At 42.3% G+C, this 16,950-nt stretch overlaps 1 protein-coding gene across 1 annotated transcript in view; it reads right to left on the bottom strand.

Moving 5' to 3' along the window:
- LMNTD1 (lamin tail domain containing 1) overlaps window positions 1-16,950 on the bottom strand; it is a 66,785-nt gene that overhangs the window by 49,418 nt on the left and 417 nt on the right. The window contains exons 2-4 of the mRNA XM_060778259.2: window positions 9,117-9,303; window positions 5,795-5,914; window positions 922-1,127 (exon numbers count right to left, since the gene is read on the bottom strand). Of these exons, the coding sequence (XP_060634242.1) occupies window positions 922-1,127; window positions 5,795-5,914; window positions 9,117-9,303 (513 nt within the window). The remainder of the gene's footprint in view (window positions 1-921; window positions 1,128-5,794; window positions 5,915-9,116; window positions 9,304-16,950) is intronic.

The following is a 16,950-nucleotide window of genomic DNA, read 5'->3' on the forward strand; positions in this document are numbered from 1 at the left end:
AGGTTCTCATGTGGGGACATGAGAGAAGCCTCCCACAAGGATGATAAAACATCAAAACATCTGGATGTCCCCTTGCAGACGGCCAATTCTCTCACACCAGAAGTGACTTGCAGTTTCTCAAGTCACTCCTGACGTGACAAAAAAAAAGTTCTCATGGAAGGTTTATTTTAATAATAACGTTTAGAACAGGGGTTCTTCAACTTTTTGAACAGAGGGCCAGTTCATGATCCCCCTATAGTTTGAAAAAAATTAACAAATTCCTATGCACGTTGCACATACCTGAATTGTAGTGCAAAAAATGAAAGAAAAACACAGTATTCAAAATGAAGAATTTTTTTTAACTAACATAAACTTACCAGTATTTCAATTGGAAGTGTGGGGCTGCTTTTAGCTGATAAAATGGTCAATTTCATTAGGATTTTGTTGTTGTTGTGTGCTTTTATGTTGTTTCAAACTTTGTTTAGGGCAGGGGACGAGTGAAACATTTGGAGGGCCACATTTGGCCTGTAGGCCTTAGTTTGGGGATCCCTGTATTAAAATAAGCTGTTATAGAACCTCAAATATTAGTGTCAAAAGACAATGGCAAAATGCTGACATCTTCTCTTATGGGCTTTGCTGATATTGCTCATTTGAGACTTGATTCAAGGAAATCCAAGTTTCCCATAACAAAGACTACTTTTTCCAAAAGATGTAGATGCCTTATCCTTAATGAGGGGACAAATGGATGAAGATTTTTAAAGATGTCCTCTAATCAGATACTCTGACAGAGTTAATGAGAGTAAGAAACATCCAGTGTCAGTATTCTGCTTGCGTTCCTCTTGGATTGTTCTTGACACCATCCTCTGGGGAGCTCCGGTGAAGTACAGGCTTGCATCTACTATGGACCCCTACGTAATAAGTCAATTTATCCAATAAATTTACCTTGAAATAAATTCTGGTTCATTCCCCTTTGTATTACTTTGAGTGTCACTTCCTCGCCATGAGTCAAATGCCCTAGTTTCCCACCGGTCTTGCTGCTGTTGAACTCCGCTAATGGGCTGTGTAAGGTTGTTACTGATTTTACTGTTTTCTTCATCTTCCTTTGTTTGCTTTTGGTTCCAGTTTATGGGAGTGTACCAAGCGACAGCCTGAAGGAAGAGATAAAAGTTACCAATTTTCAAACCACTATAGTAACCATGGCTTGAAAATATTTTTTTTTCAATTCCGAAAAGCAAACTTTGATTTTGCCATTTTATATTAGACACACCATTTTGCTATATTGTTCTCCTCCTGTACAATCCGCCCCGCATACTTATAATAATTATTATAAAACTTTATTTATATCTCGCTCTATCTCCCTGTAGGGACTCGGGGCAGTTTACAACAAATATCGGCAAATATTTAATGCTATAAAGTACTAGACAAAAACAAAATAACCGAAACCACCCTAAATCCCACAAACCAAATCAACATCCCCATAGAGAATAATAAAGACATTACAAAATTGGACAATGACAGCAAAATTACAATTTCACACATAACTTTAAAAAACGAACGGAACAAAACATATCAAGATAAAAGGTATAAAATTAATTAAAATTTACGAGTTTAAAGACCAACAGAATTTCTAGGTCCTCAAGAGTGACTCAGTACCAGAAGTGGTATAATTTAATAGTCTTAGGTCATAACAATGGTTTCAGGGGACTTACTGTATTTTTGGAGCCCCAAATGTGCCTTTACAATATGTTTGGGTGCCCTGCTCTCGGTCCCGCCTGCATCACAGGCACGATTGGCGGGAACGAGAGACAGGGCCTTCTCGGTGGTGGCCCCTCGGCTATGGAATGCCCTACCAGTTGACATCAGACAGGCCCCCTCGTTGCTGGCGTTTCGGAGGAAGGTCAAGACTTGGCTCTACGAGCAAGCGTTTGGCTAATCACTCTTGAGAAATTCCCATCCATCCGTAACTCCCTTGTCTTTTAGTATCTGTGTCCACGGAATGCTGCTCAGCGTTTCCTTCATTTTTTGGAAATCAGCTCTCCTAAAGTCCAAAATGTGGGTTTGACTTGTCTTAGTTTCGGCCTTCCTTTGTACCTCAAATTGCAGGAGCACATGGTCACTTGCCCCTAAGGATCCTACCACTTCGACCGCATTGATCAGGTCCTCCGCATTTGTTAGGATGAGATCAAGAGTAGCCAATCCCCTTGTTGCCTCTTCTACCTTCTGGACCATGAAATTGTCTGTAAGGCAAGCGAGGAATTTGTTGGACCTTGTACTCTTGGCCGAGTTTGTTTTCCAGCAAATATCGGGATAGTTGAAATCGCCCATGACTACTACATCTTTTCTCTGTGCCTGTTTGGTCAACTGTTGGCAGAAGACTTCATCAAGTTCTTCCTCCTGGCTTGGGGGTCTGTAGTAGACGCCTACAACAACATCTTTTTGAGTCCCAGTTCCCTTGATTCTTATCCAGATGATTTCAAGCTGGTTTCCCAGATTGCTGTCTTGAATCTCTTCTGCAGCATAAGAGTTTTTGACATATAAGGCTACTCCGCCTCCTCTCCCCTTTGTTCGGTTTCTGTGAAAGAGGTTATACCCCTCGATATTTACATTCCAGCGATAGGAGTCATCCCACCAGGTTTCAGTGATCCCTATGATATCATATTTGTGGTGTTGTGCTAAAAGTTGGAGTTCGTCTTGTTTATTTCCCATGCTCTGTGCATTAGTGTAAAGACATGTGAGCCCCTGAGATCTTCCCTTGAGCTGTTTAATTGGGATTATTGTGCTTTTGGTCCTTGGTCCTTGTTGTGTTTGTGCAGCCCTCCGTTTAGCCTTCTGGCGATTCCCAGACATTATGGGTAAAGTAGTGTTCGCAAGGCTGTTGCCCCCTCCCCCGGTGGACCTAGTTTAAAGTGCGTCTAATGAGGTTTGCGAGTCTGTGAGCAAAAAGGTATTTTCCTACTTGTGTGAGATGCACCCCATCCCTTGCCAGTAGGCCATCCTCCTGGAAAAGCAGGCCATGGTCGAGGAAGCCAAAGCGTTCCTCCTGACACCATTTTCTAAGCCAGTCATTGACCTGTACTATTTTTCTGGCTCTTGTGGGTCCGTTTTCTTACAACAGGGAGGAGGGATGAAAAGACCACCTGTACATTACATTCTTTTAGCTTTGCTCCTAGAGCTCGAAAATCATTTGTGATCTTTTGAAATGTATGCCTTGCAGTATCATTGGTTCCTACATGAATCAACATGAGGGGAGGACGGTGATAGGGCTTGAGGAGCCTGGTGAGCCTCTGAGTGATATGGTGTATTTTTGCCCCCGGTAGGTAGCATATTTCTCGAGCCATCCCATCTGGTCTGGAAATGACAGCTTCCGTTCCTCTAAGGAGGGAGTCGCCTACTACCAAGACCTGTTTACTTTCGGGAATGACAGGGCCCCTTTTGTGCAATGTAGTGTGTAGGTCTCCAGAAAAGTGATCCTGTTGGTGTGAATTGTGTAGGTGAAAAGTGTTGTCCTCCTCCTCGACATCCCCGGTGCATTCGTCAAGGACAATCCATTGAGATTCGTCCAAGAGCCTATGGTTCTCCTGTAAGTGTTCCTGTTGCACCTGGTCTATGGTTGGGGATGGTACACCTGCACGATTGTGCAAGTGTGAATGTTGTGAAGTGTTGTCCCAGTCAGGGCTATCCCCTGCACACTGATCAAGGATGAGCCACTGATCAGTATCTAAGCCATTCTGGTCTTCCCCAATATGTTGTGTTTCTTGGTCAGGTGATAGTTGTGTGAGAATTTGGAATCTATTGTGTAACTGCAGCTGAGCAGAAGTATTCTGAGGAGGCTTCCGGGTCCTATGTGTCCTTCTAAGGGTGACATTTCTCCAAGCCTGAGGGTTGTCCATATCTGAGGTGCTGTTCTCTTGAGCCTCCCCATAATGTTGGTGTGATATGGGCTGCGTGTCTAGGACAGTGTGGTGTGTGGTGTCTAAGAACAGCTCAAGTTCCTGAATGTCCTTAAGGGTCTTAATACGGTCCTCGAGTTGTCGGATACAGTGTTCCATGCGAGTGATCTGTTTACACTTGGGGCAGATGTAATTGAGTAATGGTAGTGTGAAAAAGCTGAACATGCCACAGCTTGTGCATGAGACGGGAAGTTTTGGTGTTTGTTCCATCTGGAGGTTGCTAATGACCTCCTCTTGGTGTGTGTTTTATGTTGTTGTCTGTATGCAGGGGTGAAAGTATATGTTACTGAGTGTACGCGACACTGGTTTATATAGGATAACCAGGAAGCCCCGCCTCTCAAACAAAGTAGTTAATTTTTAAACTCAGGAAGCCCCGCCTCTCAAACAAAGCAGTTAATTTTTAAATTCAGGAAGCCCCTCCTCTCAAACAAAGGAGTTAATTTTTAAACTCAGGAAGCCCCTCCTCTCAAACAAAGCAGTTAATTTTTAAACTCAGGAAGCCCCTCCTCTCAAACAAAGCAGTTAATTTTTAAACTCAGGAAGCCCCTCCTCTCAAACAAGCAGCACTGAAAGCAGTTAAATTTAAACAAAGCTTATCCTGAAGCAGAAGGAAACAAAATGGATTCCTGCTTCCTCAATTTCTGTGGAAAGCCCAGCTGCCCCTTGGGTTCAGACGCTGGTTTATATAGGATAACCAGGAAGCCCCGCCTCTCAAACAAAGCAGTTAATTTTTAAACTCAGGAAGCCCCGCCTCTCAAACAAAGCAGTTAATTTTTAAATTCAGGAAGCCCCTCCTCTCAAACAAAGCAGTTGATTTTTAAATTCAGGAAGCCCCTCCTCTCAAACAAAGCAGTTAATTTTTAAACTCAGGAAGCCCCTCCTCTCAAACAAGCAGCACTGAAAGCAGTTAAATTTAAACAAAGCTTATCCTGAAGCAGAAGGAAACAAAATGGATTCCTGCTTCCTCAACTTCTGTGGAAAGCCCAGCTGCCCCTTGGGTTCAGACGCTGGTTTATATAGGATAACCAGGAAGCCCCGCCTCTCAAACAAAGCAGTTAATTTTTAAATTCAGGAAGCCCCTCCTCTCAAACAAAGCAGTTAATTTTTAAATTCAGGAAGCCCCTCCTCTCAAACAAAGCAGTTAATTTTTAAATTCAGGAAGCCCCTCCTCTCAAACAAAGCAGTTAATTTTTAAACTCAGGAAGCCCCTCCAGAATGTTGTGGGAGAAGAAAGTATGGCATTCAGTAATATAACATTATGAAAGGCAGTTGGTTTGCAACAAGGTCAAAGTATTTGTCCATGTAGCCTAGAATTGCTTACTCTTGACTTGGCAGTATCTATCCAGGGTTTCTGAAAATGAATTTCCCATTATCTACCATCTGATCCTTCAAACAAAATATACTACAATTGGACTGCAATGTGCCTACTTCAATGTTTTCACCTCAGCTCACTGTGCCTGCCTAACTTCTGTTTGCCTGAAGCTGCTTCCTTAATCACTACAACTTTGAAATGAAAAAAATATGGTTCTTACAGAAGTGTAGATATTGCAGGGAGGGGGAATGAGGACATTGGCCCTCCAATAAGAATTTCTGCAATACCATCATGAAACTTCCTTTCTAGCAATGTAACAATACAAAATTTCACCTGAGCATTTAGAAACATAATTTGGGTATCCAAATAAAAATAAAAAAACACAGAAAATCACCAAAGGACTGCAAAGAGAGCAAAAATGAATTCAAGGGTGAAATGATTTGCAGTCTCTCACTTTGTAATGCTACCAATTTGGGGATTGGGGAAAATCACCGAAGGTGATTTATAACCTGCTGGATCAGAAATAGGAGGTGGATATAATAATAATAATTACCTGCCCAGTAGGATTGCAAAGGATTGTGGTGCATGCTGGTCCTGGCTTAAATTTCTCCATATCCTTCCAGAGGTAGTCAGTTGGAGGCTTATGCGGCATTTTAGAACAAGCAGCCCACACCTGACACAACAGATAAGACAATAATGCAACACAAAACTATCCCTCAGATTTCTTCACAACATAAATATATAGTAAGTAGAGTCCCTGCCTCCAGGGGAATGATGGACAGTAGCAGTGTTTCCCAGATCCAAATCTCTCTTCTTCAGATGGGTTTTCTCCCACAGCATGGTAAATATAAGTAGTTAATGAGGAGATAACAGGGAAATGGTAGACAAAGGTGGTGTTTTAACTTCCATTTGCTTTTCTATTTTCTACCCACTTTACCAGAAGTGAATTTTCCTTATCAAAAGAAGCTTACTTATTTATTTAAAACATTTATATTCCGCCCTTCCTATGCTGAAGGGGACTCAGGGCGGAGCACAGCAAACATATATATGGCAAACAAGAATTCATACATAAACATTAAAAACATTTATCAAAATATTAAAATATACCATTTAAAACTGTCTTGGTCATCTGTGTCATATCTAAATTGGCCTGGTAAAGTTTCCTATCGCTGCCTTATTGCACTGTCCTGAAAGCTTGGTCCCACAGCCAAGCTTTTACCATCCTTCTGAAGGATAGGAGGGAGTGGGCCAATCTAATCTCACCAGGAAGGGAGTTTCATAGGCGGGGGGCAATCACCGAGAAGGCCCTCTCTCTCGTCTCCATCAATCACGCCTGTGTCAATGGGGGGACAGAGAGCAGGGCCTCCCTGGAGGATCTTAATCTTCGTGATGGTTCATAGGGGGAGATGTGTTCAGACAGGTAAATTGAGGTGGGGCCATTTAGGGCTTTATAGGCCAAAGCCAGCACTTTGAATTTGTGCCTGGTAGCAAACTGGCAGCCAGTGGAGCTGGCGTAACATGGGAGTTTGTATGCTTTCTGTAGGCCGCTGCAGTTATTAACCTGGCTGCCTCTCTTTGGACTGTTTGAAGCTTCCGAGCAGTCTTCAAAAAGCAACCCTACATAGAGTGTGTTGCAGTAGTCTATCCTAGATGTAACGAGAGTGTGGACCACCGTGGCCAAGTCTGACTTCTCAATGGGCTATGACTACAAGAACTACATATATTGTGCAGATCTTGAAAAAGTTAGTTTGGGAGGGTGGGTGGTATAATCCTACTGGTGGTGTAGGCTGTTGTAACAAGCCATCAAGGCACTTTTTAAAGTAAAACACAACATGTTCTGGGTGGAGTGGCCAGCAGGGAAAACAAGATAAAGTTGCGCTACCAACTCCCATCCTAATTGGGAGCTCACAGACCAACCTTTTCCTCAGATAAAAAAAGCCTACTGTTATCAAAGTCCCTGTGGCAATTTTACTTCTGTCACTGTATTGTCTTCTATACTGGTACCTCCTCCTACAGTGGTGTAACTATGTAAACTACACGTTACCTATTTCTGTGCTTTGGGAGTACAATTCCCAGCATAAACATAGGAAATTTCTAGTTCAGGTTTCTGACCCACAAGGATGTTATTCTGTTAATGAATTATTAAAGAGTAGAACAGAACAGGATTTCCCAAACTTTTTCAGCCAAGGAGTCCATTTTGAAGCAAAAATTTCTCACAGAGCCCCCCAAAATATTTAATGTTTAGTGCTATCTGCCTATGTTCTATGAGGAATATTACATACAATATGTATATGGTATGAATAATATGTTGGCGTTTAGTGCAGAAGTTTTACACAGGTTTGGTAAAAATCAAGGACTCTGGAGACTTCTGGTTACAAAGCAGGTTCAATTTACTCAGACCAGTTCAAAACACATCCATTCCAGTAAGCAACAAAACATGAAGTACTCAGTAGGCAGAACAAAGGAAGTAGAAAAGTAAACAATTCTGCAGCTGCTTGGCTGCTTGGCAGATATCAGATACTCCCTAATTTCTCTTACAACTCAGCTCAGAGAGTATCTCAGGGCTACTATCTCACAGCCTCAAACATAAACATACAATCTTGTGGCATCCATATTACAACTACATGAAATTACATTTAAAACACCTTGCATACTTTAACATATTCTGACATAATAAGGTATGGCCTGGGAAGCAGGAGGAGGGAGGAGGGAGGAGGAGAAGAAGGGAAGCAACCATTCCTCCCCTCCTTTTGTAAGAGTTTGAAGACCTGGTGGTTTCAACAAGCCTTTGAAAATGACCAGTTCTAACTCAGCCCTACACATTGTTGAATACGGCCTTATTCTTCCTACCAATTACCCAGATCATTTCCTCTAATCAGCCCCGGAATGAACAGCCACAGACCCGCACCTAATATTATTGTTGCCTGCCATAGCATTGCACTGAATTCCCGCCCCCCCTAGAATTTTTGGGCTTACACAAATCTTGGCCCGGCCTTTTAAATTTTTTTATTGCCTTGAACAGGCAGGATTCTTTTAATAAATGTGTGTTATGGCGACATTTTTATGCTTATATTTTGTTTTGTTAATCTTATGGTTATGTTGTTTTTTTTACTTTGTATGTTTTGTGATGTTTCCTGGGATCCGCTCTGAGTCCCCTCGGAGAGATGGAGTGGTATATAAATAATAATAATAATAATAATAATAATAATTATTATTATTATTATTATTATTGTCAGAGCCCCTGACAATCACTCATAGAGTCTCAAGGGCTTCGCAGAGCACACTTTGGGAACCTTCCCATCATCATCATCATCATCATCATCATCATCATCATTATTATCATCATCTTTATTTATATCCCGCCCTTCTCCCCTAGGGGATTCGGCTTAAAACATTGCCTAGCAACATTGCAGTTTCTGATTACAGCTATGATTGCAACACAAACCTTTATAACTACGGGACCAGTATCCAGTATCCATGCCTGACAAAATATGTCCTCTCTCGGCATTTTAGGTCCTCCAGGATGACTAGGCTAGAAATCCTTCATTTCAACTGGACTCACTATTATCCATGGTTTCACATATCCATATGAAGTCCACAAACATGTCCCTCACAGATACAAGGTGGTATTGTACTTTTAGAGTTGGTTGAAACCAACATTGACCTGTGCTAGTTTTGTTCAGTTTGCTGCACAATATTTGGGAACTATAACAAGGTGTGAGAATTACACCATGCCTCCAACCAATATAAATGGCCAGTCATTTGTGTCTGGTATAGGCGGAGTTGCTAGCACTTAATATAAATCATATGGTCAATCTGGAGATTACTTTGCATTCTAACAGTAGAATTCAACCCATCCTTTCTATTTCACTCACTATTAATGAAGTGTTGGCCATCATTCTGATCCTTGGAGGGAATTTGTAAACTGCTATTGGGTGCCCATTGAGGTTCTGCTGGAGTGTATGGTTTCCAATCTCCTCTTCTTTATCTTGAGATGTGTTTAGAATCTTCACATAATGGCCACCTGAATGAACTTCAACTACTTTAAGGTTCCCAACAGCACTAAAAATAAAAACAGAAGAAAACTTGAGTTATTGCTTCTCAGGCTCCCTGCAGCAATTGGGGATTACCAGTACAGGAAAAGAAGGGATCATCATTTTTTGGAAGATTCCTGCCTGGAGAAGTGAACTCTTCTTACACCTTGGCTTTTCTATATTATTATTATTGTTGTTGTTGTTGTTATTGTTATTTTTATTATTATTCCGCTTCATCTCTCCTACAGGAGCAGCTATTTTTTCCTCCAAAGCCCCCATCCTGATAGGTTATTCAGTCTTTGAATTCTGAAATAATACATTTTAAGATGAAATGTTCATATATTTACTGTCCCAAATCAATTCTAACAACTGTGTGAGAAGAAGACGCTTATATACAATATCAGATCAATACAATTCTTGGTTTCCTTTCCTCGGTTTTTTTTAATGGGAATGCCAGTGTTATGTTTGCTTGACACTATAAAGTCCAAGAAGAGAAAACATAATTTCATTTGTTTTACTACCATTAATGATATCCTTCTTTTAAGAAGAGTTTTGTTTGGTCCATCCTCAAACTGGCAAACCCAAAAAGGATCCTGATGGTTCAGATGTTCCTTCCACACCGGGTTCCTGCAGCTCCATTTGTAATAAAAATATTAAAGGTTTTGAAAGCTTGATTTGTAATTATACTCCGAATAATGTATAATTTTAATATATCAACATGGCAATTTTATGCCAGGTCAAGATATATAAATATAAATGGATTTTATATTCCCAAAGTCACAAAGCAACGTTTAACCTGGAAAGGATGCTAATACTGCATTTTTCAATTTTTTCCAAAATGTTAATTCTAGCTTCCTTTCTCTGACATTGGAAATTGTTGAAACAGCAACAACAATCAAGAGCACCATCAGACAGTATGTAGGGAATCACTAGTAGTCACATTCATTGGGGGCCTAGTAGTAGCCAGTTGTAGTTGTTAATGTTGTGCATATTTAGGTCATTTACAGCACATGGCAACCCTAAGGTGAATCTATCACAGGGTTTTCTAGGCAAAAGTGGTTCAGAAGAGGTTTGCAACTTCCTCTGAGGCTGAGAGAGCCTAAGATGACCTAATAGATTTCATGGCCAAACAGGAAGCGGAGTGCCGTAGGGTTCCGTCCTGGGCCCGGTCCTGTTCAACAACTTTATTAATGCTTTAGATGAAGGGTTCGAAGGCATGATCATCCAGTTTGCAGACGACACCAAACTGGGAGGGATAGCCAATACTCCAGAGGTCAGGAGCAGGATTCAAAACAATCTTGACAGATTAGAGAGATGGGCCCAAACTAACAAAATGAAGTTCAGCAGGGACAAATGCAAGATACTCCACTTTGGCAGGAAAAACGAAATGCAAAGATACAGAAAGGGGGACGCCTGGCTCAAGAGCAGTATGTGTGAAAAAGATCTTGGAGTCCTCGTGGACAACAAGTTAAACATGAACCAACAATGTGATGTGGCGGCAAAAAAAGCCAATGGAATTTTGGCCTGCATCATCATCATATTTAATTACTTATTAATCGCCCTCCATCCGAGAATGCTCTAGGCGATTTACAGCTAAATTGTAAAAGATAAAATACATACATACAGAATTTAAAAATTAACAGAGATCGAATGCTCTAGTAAAAAGCCAGGTCTTAAGTGCTAGAGTAAAAGGCCCTAAGTCACACATGGCTCTCATATAGGGTGGCAAGGAATTCCATAAGGCAGGGGCAGAAATAGAAAAAGCCCTGCGTCTGGTATTTTCCAAGTGCACTTCTCTAGGACCCGGTATATAGAGTAAGTTGCGTTGGGCTGGTCGTTGCGACCTCCGATGATGGGAGAAGGAGAGGCGGTCCCTAAGGTACGATGGACCCTGGCCGGAAAGAATTTTAAAGGTCAGAACTAACATCTTATACAGGCCATGGTACTCAGTTGGAAGCCAATGTAAATGTTGCAGCTCTGGTGTTATACGGCATTTCATGGGCGTTCTTGTGAGTAACCTGGCTGCCGCATTCTGAACAATACGGAGATTTCGGGTCATATACATCGGAAGGCCAACATACAGGGCATTGCAATAGTCCAGCCTAGACGTGATCGTGGCATGGATGATAGTTGCCAGAGCCTCGTCAGATAGGTAGGGTGCCAGTTGCCTCGCTTGTCGTAGATGGAAAAAGGCCTGTTTGCTGGCAGCAGTAACCTGGGTTTCCATTGTCAGCTGCGAATCCAGGATGACACCTAAGCTCTTAACAGTGGTCAATGGAGATAGGGCGGCACCACTGAAGGTGGGTAACGGATGAGTGAGACCTGCCGGGCGGCCATGCCAGAGAATCTCAGTCTTCGCCGGGTTCACCTTCAGTCTGCTAGCACGTAGCCAGTTCGACAGAGCTTCCAGATATAGGGTGAAATTGTCTGGAATTGACGTTGCTCCAGGCTCCAGGTGCAGAAGGAGTTGGGTATCGTCCGCATACTGGTAGCAGTCCAGGCCGAAACTCCAAGCCAAACTAGCAAGGGGTCTAACGTAGATGTTGAAGAGAAGAGGAGAGAAAATTGCACCTGGGGGACCCCACATAGGAGGGGGATCTATCGGAGATCAGTACAGCCCGCTCTATCACCTTACCTAAGAATGGTATATTAGAAAGAGGACGGTAATTGGCAAGGGTCATAGGATCCAAGCTAGGTTTCTTTAACAAGGGATGAACCCTTGCCTCTTTTAGGTTGTCCGGAAAAAAACCCATTGATTATACTGCACAACGGATCAAGTAGACCTTCCAAGCAGCTCTTGATCAGCCAAGAGGAGCACGGATCAAGAGAACAGGTGGTTGGTTTTGCAGTAGCCAGAATTCTGCATCAATAGCATGGTGTCTAGATCTAGGAAAGTAATGCTATGCCTCTATTCCGCCTTGGTTAGACCACACCTGGAATATTGTGTCCAATTCTGGGCACCACAATTAAAGGGAGATGTTGAGAAGCTAGACTGTGTCCAGAGGAGGGCAACTAAGATGATCAAAGGTCTGGAGAACAAGCCCTATGAGGAGCGGCTTAAGGAGCTGGGCATGTTTAGCCTGAAGAAGAGAAGGCTGAGAGGAGATATGATAGCCATGTATAAATATGTGAGAGGAAGTCACAGGGGGAGGAGGGAGCAAGCTTGTTTTCTGCTTCCTTGGAGACTAGGACGTGGAACAATGGCTTCAAACTACAAGAAAAGAGATTCCATCTGAACATGAGGAAGACCTTCCTGACTGTGAGAGCCGTTCAGCAGTGGAACTCTCTGCCCCGGAGTGTGGTGGACGCTCCTTCTTTGGAGGTTTTTAAGCAGAGGCTGGATGGCCATCTGTCAGGGGTATTTTGAATGCAATTTTCCTGCTTCTTGGCAGGGGGTTGGACTCGATGGTCCATGAGGTCTCTTCCAACTCTACGATTCTATGATTCTATGAACCCTGGGCTCCAGAATCACAGTCCAACTCAAACCCACGCCTGCACAAATTACAGTCCTCCGAATTTTGGTCTTCCAACTCTCAGAAGCTCTAGCCAGCTGTTCCAATGGCCAGGAATTCTGGGATCCAAGTCCAAAACACCTGGAGGACCACAGGTTGTGCAGGCCAGCTCAAACCAGTACATCAGATATCTCTGTTCTCACTCTGGGTTCATACATAGCAGTAAACACTTCAGCTTATTACAGGCTAGAACAGATGCAATAACCTGGAGACAAGGGAAAGGGATATACATCTCTTGTATATAGAGCAATTCTTGACATCCAATATTACAATAGATAGACATAAGAAAATGTAGTTATTTCACTTCGCTTCTGACTCAGTATAAGATCCCATTCATTGTTTGTTATATCTATATAAATAAAAATGTAATGTTTGTACTATTCACAGAACTCAAAAACCCCTGGGGCAATTGGCACCAAATTTGTACACAAGACACCTAACAACCCAATGTATGTTCTCCATTAAAAAAAACCACGAAAACAAAAAGCAGAAAGGACTTCTGAACTACATGTTCACAAAGGAGAAACTGCATTGCCCACAAAGAGACCCATGGCCACGCCCCCTCCTCCTCGCGAGGAAACAGCCGGCCAGCCAGCCGTTAAAGCATGAGGAACCAGGCGCACATGCATGGCCACACACACACACACACACACACACACAAGTGAGAATGGGCACCATGGGAGTGGAGGTGGAGGCTTGCGCGAGGAAGGCTGGCGGGTGGGGGAGGGACTTTAGGAGCCTACCCACTGTCCTCCTCCACTTCTTCTCCTTCCTCATCTGAAACCGCACCACCACCGCTTTAGGAGTGAGGAGGAAGTGGAGGAAGATGGTGGATGGGCTCCTAAGTCTCTCCTTTGCCAGCAGAAGCAGCAGCCTTTTCCTCTTGGCTGCCCCCCCTCCCTTTCGTCGCCTCCTCTTCCTCCAAGGTGCCCCGGTGGAAGCAGCAGGTGGAAGGGAGGGAGGGAGGGAGGGGAGAGAGAGACTGTTGCCTTCTTCACCAACTCTTCCTTGCCTCCCTCCCTTCACTGCAGGAAGGAGAAAAGAAAGAAAGAGGCAGAAACAAGTTTTATTTTTGAATTCCCCCATTCCTCTGCGTCCTGCTCCCTTCTTCCTCCTCCAACTCCTTCTTTCTTTCCTCCCTCTTCTTCTCCCTCATTTCTGTAGATCTGTCTCCGGCACCACGAGCACACATTTAACTCTCTCTCTCTTTCTTCTATTAACATCCAAACCGGGAGGTAGCTCCCTCTGCCACACTCCTCTCCCTCACTCCCTTCCCTTCTTTCCTCCCTCCTTTTCTTCCTTCCTTCCCTTACTTTCCTTCACCCCTTCCTTCCCTTCCTGCCCCTCCCTCCTTTCTTTCCTTCTTTCCCTCCTTCCCTTCCATCCTGTCCCTCCTTCCTTCTTTCTTTCTTTTCCTTCTTTTCTTTCCACCCTCCCTCCCTTTCCTCTTCCTTTCTCTTTCTTCATTTCCTTCCCTCCCTCCTTTCTTCACCCCTCCTTCCTTTCCCTCCTTCCTTCCTTCTTCCTTCCTTCCTTCCTTCCTTCCTTCCTTCCTTCCTTCCCTTCTTTCCCTCCCTCCCTTTTGCCTTCCTTCCTTCCTTGCTTCCTTCCTTTCCTTCTTTCTATGTAAGATATAAATACAATATTTTATATACTGTTATATACATTACTATATAATATGTTACTATTATATATTACTATATAATACAAATTAAATAGACTTACAGAATAGAGTTGGAAGGGACTGTCAAGAAGTAATGAGAGAAGGAGGGAAAGAGAGAAGGAATGAAAGAGGGAAAGGGGGAGGAAAAGAAGGAAAGAAAGAAAGAAAGAAAGAAAGGTAGAGAAACAAGGAAGGAAATAAAAAAGTGAAATGGAAAGAAGAAAGGATGTAACCAAAGAGCAATGAAATGGAGGAAAGAAACAGGTAGAGATGGAGGAAAGTAGAAGATAAATAGGAAGAGAAAGAAGTAGAGGAAAGGAAGGAGAGAAAGAGGGAGAGAAGGTTGGCCACAGCAACGCGTGGCGGGTACAGCTAGTTGTTTATATAAAAACTGTATACATAATGCAGCAGTGAATACTGAGTTCCATATCAGGGGTGCAATGAATGCACTTTGAGTTTTATTTTAGACTTTAAATGAAGTTTTGGGTGCAGATCCCATTTTGAGTTCACTACAACAGACACACCAGCCACCACTGTGTGAATACTTTATTCTCTTTTGTGGATGATTCTGCTTATACTTATAATGAAAAATTACTCAAACGCACAGATAGCAAGGATGCCGGTACATTTTTGCACTGATGAAAGTCAGGCTGACCCATGTGGTAGGCTCTGATACACATGCCAAATGAAGACTTTGCACATGTTTTCCTCATTATGTCACTCTGTTGATTAAAGTGCTGGTTACTTTGACCCACTCTGCTTTGAGAGGTGTGAAAACAGACTTGGAGAACATTTTTTAAATATTATATCACAGTCTACTGTTCTGTTTGATGAGTGGAATATCATTTTATTGACTAGTTTATAACCATAAGGTGGCATGCTTTGGAATGAAAATTCATTGCCTGCATTTGCTTTTCTGAGAACACAATCCAAAAAGGGAAGATGGGTTTAACAGTGTACAGGAGAGAAGTTCCACATTCATCTTCAAACCATACTTAACAGGATCCAGGTGGAGGTGGCAACGTCATCTGAACACTGGGCAATCAGGGTGTGGATCCAAACTGGCCCTTCTTTCGGTTAATTGGGGAGGGGGGCGTGGAGAAGCAGAAGCTTTGAATAGCTGTCAAATGTATCTCTGTATTCATGTTATGTTGTACCTTTGAAAGCATTTGCTTGTACATGCATCCTTTCTGGCCAGATTGAATAGACCTCTTCAGCTTATTTTCACCCTAGTGAGTGACTTCTCTGTCCTGGTCTATTTCTGTTTAGCTTGAATACTTGCAGGGCATGGATCCCTTTATCTGCAGTCTTAGCTCTAAATTTGGCTACACAAGGACAGACATGGGGTAGAGAAACATAGTCCTGCACCTAGCAAAATCTGACCTCCCACTCTTGCTTTACTATTTTTAAATTGATAAGTTTAACAGCAAGTAATAAGCATCTCAATTACACTGAAATAGCATCTAATAAGCACCAACTCCTGTGACCTAGTGGGTCCTGAAGAAAGGTTTACAAGGGTAAATGAGAATTAAACTGCCAAACCCATGGAAAAATGGATAATTATACAGTGTTTTCGTCTTGCTTTGTTGACAGAATTAATAACTGTTTAAATTGTGTTTGAGACACAGAGAAAGTAAACCCTTCAATGGAAAACACAAAGCAATTTCTATTACATATGCAACTGCAGGACGAAGGTGACTGACTCTACTTTCTTTTCCATACCCCATCTTAGAAATAAATTTATGACTATCTTTTTTGAGTAGAGAATAGCACTGCTGGGCTTGCTGCCAGGGAAAAAGTAACATGAATAAATCCTTAAAAAAAAGAGAGAGATTTTCTTTTTACACTTTGATTCTGATTTAATGCCTCTTTCATCCATCTAATAAGGGAAGGCCATTGTCTCAAGGGAGGAGAACTTCCAAACCAGATCCACTGGGCATGGTTAGCACCAGAAAGAGGACAAGACATATAACAGCAATAAGTATTGCAAAGAACCAATTAAATGAATTTCACTTCATTTAACTGGCTGGTTAGAGGGCAGTAAAGGCAATAATTATTCTGGAATGGCACACTGAGATTATGTTTCCTCCATGCCGTGGATAACTATGGGGCTCACAAAGCATTATTTCCTGTTATTGATTGATATGAAGAACTGGAATTCAAAGGGTTCAGTACTGCCACAAAGTACTACCAATAAGTCACAAGAGGATGTCCACATTGAAATAATACTGGCTCTTCATATGTGCTGCTCAGATCTTTGCTTGCCTGCAGAATTGCAGGAGCAAGCAGGACTCGCCAAGCCCAATTTTCTCTCTCTTTGCATGCAGTAAGAAAAAGAGATGAGAGATTGGTGAAGGGGACACACAAGCCATGTGTTAAATCTGCTTGATGCCTACTAAAGATTAGCATGGAATCTATGAGCCATACAAATATCCCATGCAAAAAAACAAAAACAAAACACAAAAATTACAGAAAACTATAGACTGGGGTATTGGCCATA

Source organism: Anolis sagrei, chromosome 5, assembly GCF_037176765.1.
Source record: "Anolis sagrei isolate rAnoSag1 chromosome 5, rAnoSag1.mat, whole genome shotgun sequence".
NCBI lineage: Eukaryota > Metazoa > Chordata > Lepidosauria > Squamata > Dactyloidae > Anolis > Anolis sagrei.